This window comes from Lethenteron reissneri, chromosome 65 (genome assembly GCF_015708825.2).
Source record: "Lethenteron reissneri isolate LAM-NWPU_2019-01 chromosome 65, ASM1570882v1, whole genome shotgun sequence".
Classification (NCBI taxonomy): Eukaryota; Metazoa; Chordata; class Hyperoartia; order Petromyzontiformes; family Petromyzontidae; genus Lethenteron; species Lethenteron reissneri.
This window is the reverse complement of record NC_083843.1, coordinates 11,141,764-11,154,056: the sequence shown is the minus strand read 5'-3', so window position 1 is coordinate 11,154,056 and position 12,293 is coordinate 11,141,764. Positions and strand designations below refer to the sequence as shown.

The 12,293-nt window shown below is 45.3% G+C and overlaps 1 protein-coding gene across 3 annotated transcripts in view; it reads right to left on the bottom strand.

The window, feature by feature from the left end:
- LOC133359534 (uncharacterized) overlaps window positions 1-12,293 on the bottom strand; it is a 159,405-nt gene that overhangs the window by 17,297 nt on the left and 129,815 nt on the right. For 2 of the 3 annotated variants that reach the window (XM_061577960.1, XM_061577962.1), the window contains exons 4-10: window positions 12,068-12,196; window positions 10,788-10,886; window positions 6,694-6,804; window positions 4,948-5,087; window positions 2,721-2,850; window positions 1,415-1,609; window positions 1,043-1,135 (exon numbers count right to left, since the gene is read on the bottom strand). The exons of the other annotated variant lie outside the window; for it this stretch is intronic. In XM_061577960.1, the coding sequence (XP_061433944.1) occupies window positions 1,043-1,135; window positions 1,415-1,609; window positions 2,721-2,850; window positions 4,948-5,087; window positions 6,694-6,804; window positions 10,788-10,886; window positions 12,068-12,196 (897 nt within the window). The remainder of the gene's footprint in view (window positions 1-1,042; window positions 1,136-1,414; window positions 1,610-2,720; window positions 2,851-4,947; window positions 5,088-6,693; window positions 6,805-10,787; window positions 10,887-12,067; window positions 12,197-12,293) is intronic. 3 annotated transcript variants of the gene reach the window in all.

The following is a 12,293-nucleotide window of genomic DNA, read 5'->3' as shown; positions in this document are numbered from 1 at the left end:
ACACGGTAGGACAAACACCTCAGCCGTGGCAGATCACTGTTACAACTCAGTGGGCTCACATGATATTGACTTCTCCAAGACAGAGGTTCTCTGCAAGCCATCTGGCTATCATGAGAGATTCGTTCATGAGGCGATCCACATATACAAACACAGAGACAATTTCAACCGAGAAGATGGATTCTGGCTTAGCAATCATTGGAAGGACGTAATAAACCATTTCGGATCTTAACTGATTGTGTTCACGTTTACGGTGACTTTCAGACCGCGTTCCACTCACTGGCATGGTGCAGTGTGCAGAGTAATGTATGGTGTCGTAATTGTATAGTAAACATATAGCAGTGTGATACACATTAGGGTGGGTAGAATAATACATAGTGTTATATTAAAATGGATAAGGCAGCAACTGCAGCAGCAGCAGCAAGTGCAGCAGCAGCAGTAACAGCAGCAGCAGCAACTGCAGCAGCAGCAACTGCAGCAGCAGCAGAAACTGCAGCAGCAGCAACTGCAGCAGCAGCAGTAACTGCAGCTCCCTTTGATGCTGTTAATCCTGCATAATGCACATGCATATGCAGTACTAATCACATTCCTGCATTTCCCATAAATATGCTAAATTCCTTTTGATATGCAAATTCCTTTGTCAATGCGCCCAGCTTATATATATGCTCCAAGCTCGTGTGCTGTTTCATTCAGACTCTGTCGCCTCGACGGACCTGGTTTTCACCTGAAGACGGCTGCTTGCGTTGTGGCCGAAACGTCGTGAGAATTGTTTTATTATCTTTTATTTTTATTATTTTATTACTTCCCTTCTACGTGACTTTACCGAAAGAACCAAGAAGATGAACTCCTTTCCTTTCCTCACTACCTTTGCCAAACTGCACTGCCTCAGCGTGGAGAGGTTGTGGTTGAACATCAGCCATGGTCCGCAAGGCAAGGTGGTGTACACGCAGACATTTTGGAGTTTGAAAAAGCCACTCACCAATCCTTGCAGGGCCCTTAGTATTTTGTTCGGAATCAATCTGTGTGATTTGCTGTTCATCTTTACCTGCACAAGGTCCAGTCTCAGGGATTGGGGCCTTTGCGTTAAGCAGGCCCAATGCAGCCAATTCTTGCTGATTAGAGTTACCAGGCTCCCCTTCTGGAGGATGAAAGAGAGAAAAGAAAAACAATCAAATGAATGCAGGCAAAATGTTAAAAAGGGTGTGCAGCCCTGATATTGCCCGTTCACTCTACCGAAGATCTTCTTGGTTCTTTCAGTAAAGTCACGTAGAAGGGAAATAATAAAATAATAAAAATAAAACATAATAAAATAATTCTCACGATGTTTCGGCCACAACGCAAGCAGCCGTCCTCAGGTGAAGAACAGGTCTGCCGGAAAGACAGCGTCTGAACACGCGAGTGGTTGAGCGCCACTCACCGACATATTCATTATAATTCAGACGATGTCCGTTGGGGTCGGCCGCTCCGCGTTGGTTTCCATCGGGACCATCGGGCTGCGTCGTGGTTTGCGATTCTCTTTCATCCGCATCATACTCTGAGGCTGACGGCTTTCTGTCGAGCAGACGTCCAGCGGAGCCGTAGTCGTCTTGACGTCGGCCAGAGGTTGGAGTGACTGATCGAGGTGGTTGGGAAAAGGAAAATGCAACATGTCAAAGTCAAGGAGGGTGCACCACTGCGGAGGAGGCTCGTGAAGGACGCTACCAGGAGGTCGCAACCGGGTACCCGATACCCGTACCCTACCCGATACCTGGCCGGGTATCGGGTAGGGTACGTCTGAATAAAACACCCCAGGCTTTGAGCATATATTTAAGCTGGGTTGGAGGGGGAAGAGCGCCTTGACAAAATAATTTGCATAACAAGAGGAATTTAGCACAAGCAGTGACTAATCCCATATCTGCATTTCCCATAAATATGCTAAATTCCTCTTGATATGCAAATTATTTTGTCAAGGCGCTCATCCCCCCTCCAACCCAGCTTATTCAGACGCTGTCTTTCCGACAGACCTGTTCTTCACTTGAGGACGGCTGCTTGCATTGTGGCCGAAACGGTGTGAGAATTATTTTATTATGTTTTATTTTTATTATTTTATTATGTTTTATTTTTAATTCTTTTATTATTTCCCTTCTACGTGACTTTACCGAAAGAACCAAGAAGAAGTGTCTTCTCAGCGAGCTAATTATGCACTCGTGTTATCAATCGAACGCTTGTGTCCGGATACGTTCGAAAATACGTGGGCGCTGTGAATCGTGTTTGCTGTGGTTATTGTTACTCTTTGGTTCTATCGGTAAAGGTATTTATTTTATTTTATACCTACGTGACTTTACCGAAAGAGTATGGATTCCTGCAGTCACTAAAGCTTCAAATCTAGAGTGGTTATTGTTGTTGTGGCCAGCGGTGGTGGTGGTCGGTGGTTGTGGTGGTTGGTGGAGGCGGTTGGTGGAGGCGGTTGGTGGTGGAGGTGGTTGGTGCTGATGATTGTGATGGTGGTTGTGGCGGTGGTGGTTGTTGTGGCTGGCAGTGGTGGTGGTGGCGGAGTTGGTCGTTGTGGTGGTGGGTAGTGGTTGTGGGTGGTGGATGGTTGTGGTGGGTAGTGGTTGTGGTGGTAGGTGGTGGTGGTTGGTGCTTGTGGGTAGTAGTGGTGGGTAGTGGTGGTGGTGGTAATTATGATGGTGGTTGTGGCGGTGGTGGTAGTGGTTGTGGTGATGGTGGTGCTGGTGACTTACGTATCATGTCCAGGAGTTGCTGTAGACCTTCGTATTTATCCTGCACGGCTTCGAGGGCTCGAATGAGGTCCTGGCAAGCCTTCTGCCCAAGGGAAATCATCTCGTCGATGAGCCTTTCGCCTTGACACTCCTGCGAAGAAACGGTAGACACCCATCCCCTTGTCTCAGGGGTCTTTGATGGTGGCTATGGAGATGTTAACTAACCTCACCTTGTGTACAGAAGGTCGTGGGGTTTCGATACCATGACCCTGGCAATGCCTGCTGCTGTACATTTGGAGTCTGCGTCTTTTGCTGTGCGTGTCACTAGGACCCCATTCAAACCCGCAGTTGCCTGGTCTCAGCTAGTTGATGAAAGTTGCAAGCGAGAATTTCATCATCGCTTGAAGCTGGGGTTGGCATCGTCCCCCACTCCTCATTATGCCGAGGGCAAATCAGTGAGGTTTAAAACTGTGGGTCATCCAGCTGCAATTGCTGCTTTGGCAACATGGTCCAAACCTTGCCAGATACCCTGGCTGATGGAGGTGTTCCGGCTGGCTGAGAAAAAGCGACAGGCCCATTCCCATCGTCTACTGCATCCCACGTAGGAGAACGAGGAGGTTTACCGCAGCCTTCGCTTGAAGGTTTGGATAGCCGTGTTGTGCTGCAAGGATGGGTGGTGCTCGCCGGTTGCTGAGGACATGGAATCTGCCCCAGCAGCCCACAATCACAAATCACTCTTTAATTCCATCCAAAACGTAACTTGTAGCCCCTCACCTATCACCGTCCTTAAGGGAAAGAATGGTAATTTGATCTCCGACCCCCAGGAGCAGAATCTGAATCAGAAAGGGTTTTATTCGCCATGAAAGTTCGCACAGACAAAGGATTTACTTTGGCCGGAAGGTGCATACATTCAACATTTAGGAATCTTAAATCTTAAATAAGTGGTTTACAAGTCTAACTATACTAAAGGCACAAGTCTAACTAATACTAAGGAGCTAAAGTATGTAGGTTTGCAGATAATGTTTGTGAGGTCTAGAGGTAAGAGAATCCCTCAACCCAGACAACATCATGGGGCAAGGAGGGGTCGCTGGCTCAGGTGCCATCTGTGGAGGAAGTGCGTGGGACGATCCAGAATCTGAGACCAGGAAAAGCGCTGGGCAGAGTTGATCTCCACAGCAAAACTGCTGAGGGAGGGTGACGTCTGTGTGCAGACTGCGCTAGATGACATCACAACTACATGATGTGACCGCCCATGATGTAGCTGTTCACCCCGAGCTCTCAATGCCCTGATAGTGTCATTGTCTTTGTGCTCATCTTCTTGGTTCTTTCGGTAAAGTCACGTAGAATGGAAATAATAAAATAATAAAAATAAAACATAATAAAATAATTCTCATGACGTTTCGGCCGCAATGCAAGCAGCCGTTCTCAGGTGGAGAACAGGTCTGTCGAGGAGACAGAGACTTTGTGCAGTTCGCCTTTTGGTGTTATCCTCTGGGTCAAACACTTTTAGTGAGACTAAGCTCTAAAGAGAGCTATCTCTGGTGTCGTCCAATAAGTTTCAAATACAATGCATCATCATCATATACCACCAGAGCAATGCAAATCAATTTATAACATTTTTAACATGCGTTTTTCTGGATTTTGTTGTTGTTATTCTGTCTCTCACTGTTCAAATAAACCTACCATTAAAATTACAGACTGATCGTTTCTTTGTCAGTGGGCAAACGTACAAAATCAGCAGGGGATCAAATACTTTTCCCCTCACTGTACACTCCGCACTACGATACAGTTTAGACTGCACTACTTTACACTACACTACTATGAACTCCACTGCTAAACACTACACCAATATACACCACTATACACTACTATACACCACTATACACTACTGTACAGTACAGACTACACTACAATACACTACACCACTATACACCACTATACACTACACTACTATACACCACTATGCACTACACTACTATACACCACTATACACTACTGTACAGTACAGACTACACTACTATATACTACACTACTATACACCACTATACACTACTATACACCACTATACACTACTATACACTACTATACACCACTATACACTACTATACACCACTATACACTACTGTACAGTACAGACTACACTACTATATACTACACCACTATACACCACTATACACTACTATACACCACTATACACTACTATACACTACACACTGCACAACCTACGTCGTATTGAATAGCAAGTTACCTTTTTCTGAGCAATGACTCTGCTGTACACATTTTTGTATCCCAACGATTCCACCTCGTCCAGCAAGCTGCCCGGATCGTCGCAGACAAGGCGGATGATCTCCGCACGGTTGTCTTTGATTAATTTTACTTCGATTGAATCTGCAAAGTTTAAGTGAAAAATAATCACGAGATTCAGAATATTGCATTGCATGTGTAGTGCCGTAGATGGGCCACACTGACCAGCAGTGGTGGACAGGGCCCATCTGCAGGTACCTCGGACCCCCAGGGGAGGGGCCGCTGTGCCAGCCCAAGAGGGGAGGGGCTGCTGGGGGCTCTAGGATCCTAGACAGATAAGCCCTCGGCGCCAGGCTCTAGGATCCCAGGCAACCCAGACAGCTAAGCCCCTTGGCGCCACCAACGGGGGGCTGTGTGTGCTCTGTGGGGTATCTGGGAGCACACACAGCCCCACCCCTCGATGGGCAAGGGGGATAAAAGTATCGCTCCCCGGCCGATCGGGGCCAGTCGCAGCTCAAGACCCAAGGCTTAGGACCCTGGACCCCCTCATCCTGCTTGTCCTTGTAAGGGCCGGGACGCTGTGCGGGCCAGTGGTGGGACTCTGGGACTCCCGGCTCTACGCCCTTGTGAGGGCGAGTTCCGAGGAAGCCAGAGTCCAGACCCGCACCTTGGCTGGGTCGGGTCAGGTAGCCTCCCCTAGGGTAATTGTAGCCAGAGGACCCGAGAGCGTAGCCATAGTCAGGTACGCTAGGAGTAAGCTGTGTCCCTAGTCTGTAACAGAATATCAGGACTGTTGGAGTGTTGTATCGTAATAAAGAAGTTACCTCTACAAGTGTCTCCGGAACCCATTACACATACCGCAGGAGGAATCCGATGAGCTATAAAGCTCTTTGATCACAGATGGTCAAGGTAGGGGGTCACGTGGTCAGAACGTTACAACAACAAACTGTCTAAAAACACGATAGGAGTACAAAGTACAGGACAGGTAAACAAATCACCCAAACAAAGACAAATATACAACACCAAACCATGCACCCATCCTACCAGACAAAGCCCCACTGAGGAAATGAACTATTTTTTTTACAAGCGACCTGGCTTATAACAAATGATAGTGGCATAACAAAGTAGCTCATTACCATCATCATCATCGCCTAGATATGTATATCAGAAGCCCAATACTCTTAAATGCTTGATGTTGATTCTAAATGTGGAGAGAAAAATTCCACGCGACTACCACGTGAGACAGAGACGCTTCTAAGCTATTTTTTTCAGAAGCATCCTGGCCAACATAAATTATAGCAGATCAACCACGTGGGCTGATCCACCGTCGTGGAGACAATTATAGCAGCAGCAGCCAAGTCCAGTGGTGGTCACATTCTGTCACGCTTTTACCTGGTCCGGTGAAAAACCTACTAGCGCCATCTGTGGGAACAGAAGAGCTTCATAGAGCATCAGATTTCCTCCAGTATAAAAATATAAATAAATAAACCTGATTCTGAACTTTATGACCTCATGCCCCCTTACTGGACCATGAGTGAATAAAAAGCTTCATAGCTCTCGTGATTTTCTCTTCCAGCATATAAATCAATATTCTGATTCTCAACTTTCTGACGCCGTGCACAAACTGGACATGAGTCAATGAAGAGCCTCACGGATCTTGGGATTTCCTCCGCCTCCAGTGAATAAATAAATAAATAAAGATTCGAGTTCACAGGTTCAACGCGAGAAGTAAAAATGGTCGCTACTTTACCGCATGGAAATCTTCCACCCTTCATCTTGTAAATGAACGCAGCAGCAGCAGCAGCGACAAGCATAAGCAGCAGAACCACGGACACCACAATGCCCGCTGTCTTGCCTCCTCCTGTTTAAAAAAGAGACGCACACAGGATTATGTGTGTGTCTGTGTGTGTCACTGTCTCTCTGTGTCTCTGTATGTGTCTATGTGTATGCCTGTGTATGTGTCTATGTATGTTGATGATCTGATGATTGCTGCTCACTCAAAGAAGGAGTTGGAAGTGCTGCTGTTGAAACTGGAGTATGCCACTAAGAGGTGGGGTCTTACCATCAGCCCCACCAAAACTAAGTATGGGTATTTTGTGTGATGAAGCAGTTGTGGAGAGAGTGAAAAGCAGAGGTGTGGACTCGAGTCATGTGACTTGGACTCGAGTCAGACTCGAGTCATGAATTTGATGACTTCAGACTCGACTTGGACTTGCATAACAATGACTTTGTCCCACCTCTGAGGTGTGGACTCGAGTCATGTGACTTGGACTCGAGTCAGACTCGAGTCATGAATTTGATGACTTCAGACTCGACTTGGACTTGCATAACAATGACTTTGTCCCACCTCTGAGGTGTGGACTCGAGTCATGTGACTTGGACTCGAGTCAGACTCGAGTCATGAATTTGATGACTTCAGACTCGACTTGGACTTGCATAACAATGACTTTGTCCCACCTCTGAGGTGTGGACTCGAGTCATGTGACTTGGACTCGAGTCATGAATTTGATGACTTCAGACTCGACTTGGACTTGCATAACAATGACTTTGTCCCACCTCTGGTGAAAAGATTCCCATACCTGGGCGGTGTGCTTATGACCAGCTCCTGTTTACACAGCAGAGGTCTCACTCTGAATCAGTCAGGCGGCATTATCCTTTCATCGGATGCGTAACGCTGCTGTGTGGAAGTTACCTGGTCTGTTGCTCCTAACGAAGCTTCGGGTCTTCTTGGCCACAGTCATGCCCTCCCTTCTCTACGCTTGTGAAAGACTGCCATATATAACCAGAGCATGTTTTTGTTTGCATGTCCACTATTGGTATGTGTGATGAGTACAGACACAATTCCTTGCAAAAGGTTTCTGTTTGGTGTTTTAACATTATAACACCTACTGTTTTATTTCCAGAAATGGTTGAACCTATTCTTATATTTTGATACTGGTGTAATAAAGCTCGTTGAGGCGACGTCTGGAATCCGTCTTTTATTCAACTTGTATTACAGCTTTCCTCCACGCTGTTGACAGGCAGCGTGAGAGGGACAGATAGAGAGACGCACTGCCACGTGGCAACCCGGAGCCCCGCTCCCGCGTGGCCCCCTTCCTCCGTTCGTTCCCGTTCTGACCCCCGTGTCGCTCGTCTCTACCCCTATTTAATACCCAGGTCACGTGGTACGTTTCCGCCAATCCTCGTTAGCCTGCATGGAATATTCCAGGCTCCCTCGTAAGCTCCCGGGACCACGCCCCTGACTCCTCCCCCCATTGGCTGTGGCCAAAGCCAGCAGAACCAATCCTTACAGCTGTCACCTTTCCATCACGTCAGGGCCACGCCCCTAGGCTTCCCCCCATTGGCTGTAAACCAGGACCGGCAGAGCCAATCATCATGACGAGTTGTGATACGTCAGTGAGCCGGATATAGCCTCACATTACACTGGCAAGGGAGGTCTCATGATGGTGTTAGGATGTTCAAACTACCAAATAGATCTATTTTTTGCGAGGCATGAAATCTCCATTAACCACACAAACTTGTTGAAAAACATGCAAACACGCTCTGATAATAATGTAGTGGTTCACACGAACCACTTCTTTGGAGGCAACACGTTTATTTCACAATAAGCCCTCAAACACTAAGGGGTATATAACTGCCCCTTCACCAGCTACCCTAGTGAGGTATCTTCTCCGGGCTAGCTAACGCTAGCTCACACGGGGTGGCTATTTCGGACCGGATGTGGTGTGACGTGTGTGATGTCACACCAAAAAAAGAGCCCCCCCCCCCTCATTAATATTCATGCCCGCGTGGAAATTTACAGTAACGCACAAGGTCACGCACTCCACATGCTGCACCCCTCCACAATAACCATTAGCGGGTGACGTCACTCCACATGGGGCAACCCCCCTCATTAATAATCATGAGCTGAACAATTTTTCTATTGAATATTTCACATTTACTGCAATATACACCCCGTCTTTGGACGCGATAACAAGCTAGTAGTGTAAAGTAGTGTATGTTATGGTAGTATAGACTAGTGTACTGTATAGTAGTGTAGTTTATAGTAGTGTATAGTGTAGTGTATAATATAGCATAGGAGATAATAGTGTAGTATACAGTAGCATAGTGTGTAGTAGTGTAGAGTGTACTGTAGAGTGTAGTGTAGTTGTGTAGAATATACTGTATAGTAGTGTAGTGTGTAGTGTAGAGTAGCGTAGAGTGGAGTATATAGTAGTGTAGTGTGAAGTGTATATACTAGTGTATTATACTCTTTTGTTTTTTCGGTAAAGTCACGTAGGTAGAAAAAATAATATATCACGACGTTTCGATCGCAACACAAGCAATCGTCCTCAGGTGAAAAATATAGGGGGAGAACTGCCAAGATATGAAAAACAAATGGTGGAAAAAAATTATACTAGTGTATTGTAGTGTATAGTAGTATAGTGTATAGAGCAGTGTATAGTGTAGTGTATAGAGTAGTGTATAGTGTAGTATATATAGCATCTGAAAGCGCTGTGCAATGATGCGGTGACCATCTTTGTTTATATGATAATGATGATGGTGGTATATATGATGATGCTTTATATGATGATAATGGTTAATACGATGATGATAGTTAATAAGATGATGGTTTATATGATTATGGTTTGTATGATAATGAAAAAACCAAATTTTTGGTTTAGATATGTGGATGACACTGGTTGTCTGGCCACATGGTAAAGATACATTTAGTGAATTTATAAATCATCTGAATTCACAAAACCCGGCCATCCAGTTACCATGGAATTGGAGGTGAATAACACACGCCAATTCCTGGATATTTTGCTCGGACTCGGGCTAAATTGTAAAACAACACACAGCGTTTACTGAAAGGAAACGCATACTGATGCCTATCTGAATGCAGATTCGCATAATCACCCTGTACAGAAATCCTCTCTCATAAAGATACTCATACATGGGGCTAAAACAGTGTCAGATGGTGAAAGTCTGAGGAGAGAGATTAAACTTGTAAAAAAATATCTACGATTAAATGGCTACAATAATGCTCAAATGAACAGAGCATTGAATGCCAAACCAAGATCGAACAGCAATAATGCTGAAAGTGATCATGTTATGAAACAATAAAAATACCATATATCGTGGGAGTAACTGACAGACTAGCTAGCATTTTGGAGAAAAAAAATAAAATCAGAGTAAGATTTGGCATGGTACACAAAATAAAAAAACTTGTATCTAAATATGAATTGCCTAAAGATGAATTGCCTAAGTTATCAGCAGAAGGTGTGTATCGGATTAATTGCTCATTTGGCAGATGCCATATTGGACAGACGGGACGTAACATTAGCGTAAGACTAAAGGAACACCAGAGAAATATTAAATAATCACAAACAAACCTGGTGTGGCAGTTGCAGAACGAACATGCTTGCCAACAAGGACACTCAATTGATGTTGATCTGAGTACAACGTTTTTCTAGTAATTACAACCAGCTTCATCAGGCGACAGTCAAATTTGAGGAGCAATCCTCATGTTTCGTTCCTTAAATAGAGGGGTAGATGTGATGACGTCACTTGTGAGCCCTTCTTGAGTGAAGTGGCCTTGCTCTACAACAAACCGGTGTGCTGTGCTAGTACACTACACTATACACTACACTATACACTACACTATACACTACTATACACTACACTATACACTACACTATACACTAGTGCTGTACTAGTAACGAATTGGCACGTTCTGTTTACGTGAAAAACTTTACTAATTTGCTGTGTCGGGTGGTGGCGGGTTTAATGACACATTTATATATTTATGCAATCTAACCCAACAAACCTCTAATGGGAATGATATTGGTTGTTAAAGCCTACCTGTTGAACTGCATAACCCATCATCTGCTCTCTGGAAACCGGCTTTACATCGGCACAGCGTGTCGGAGCTCCCGGTGCAAGGCTGGTCAACGTCCTCGTCTGTGCGGGCAGACACGGGCGGGAAAAACGGAGAAAAATCCACATGGTGACCACCACGGTGAGACGCATATTAAAAATATACAGCAGCAGGCATCGTCAGGATGACGGGATCGAACCCACGACCTCCTGCATACCAGGCGGAGGTAACATCTGGCAGGTAATATCACACGCAGTTCATCAAAACTACGCCTCTATATAAGGAGCGAAACAGGTGGACTTCTCCACAAATCTGTCTGTCGCCTGATGAAGCTAGTTGTAATTACTGGCGAAACGTCGTACTCAGATTGTGAATGTTGTGGCTTGGCTCTCCAACATACCAGTGTGGTGTACTAGTATAGTACACTATACACTCCACTATACACTACACTAGTATATACTATACACTACACTAGTATATACTATACACCACTACACACCACACTACTATATACTACACTACTATGCACTACTACACACTACACTACGACACACGACTACACACTACACGAGTGTAGTGACATAGAATCAGCCACGTAGCAGCATCGTGCTGGCTGCTGGCGGGGAAGGGGATCTGAAGCTCACAGCAGCCCTGACTGACAGCAAGCCAGGTGATAGACCAGAGAGGGATCTACGGGAAAGGTCACGGCCGGGTACGGGTAGCTGGGTATCGGGTAGGGTACGGGTATCGGGTACCCGGTTGCTACCTCTGCCGTCTTCACCATCTCGACGTCGCCAGTCAGGCAGTCTACCAACTGTTCTGACTGGGAACCGTAGTTCATTTAGTGACGAGTTATGAAGTTTCGATTTAAAGCTTTCGTGACTGCAGGGATTCATCTAAAGTCACGTAGAAGGGAAATAATAAAATAATACAAATAAAACATAATAATTGTATTTTATAATGTTTTATTTGTATTATTTTATTATTTCCCTTCTACGTGACTTTACCGAAAGAACCAAGAAGAGTTATGAAGTGTTAAGTGTCAGGCCGTGTTAATAAACAGAGTGCCTCCTATTCTCAGTGTCTCCGAGTCAGTCACTACACTAGTATACACTACTCTACACTACTACACACTACTACACAACACACTACTATACACTACACTACCACACACTACACTAGTATACGCTTCGGTATATTCAAATCGGACATTTAGAGGAACGCCAATTCTCATTGATAAAGACGCGAGGGAAGTGGTTGTTACCTTCATCACAGGGCGTGCATTTCAAACATCCTGATAGGTGGTTAGCCATGGCCGTGTAGTATCCGTTAGGACATTCCAGACAGGTCGAGGGGCCATTGTTTTTCATGCATTCAAACAGCACGAATTGCCCTACAAGAGACGAGGGATGCAAAACGTACAAACAAACATCATCATCATCATCGCCATCCACCTCATTATTGACGAATTTGGTTACTGGTAAATCGCA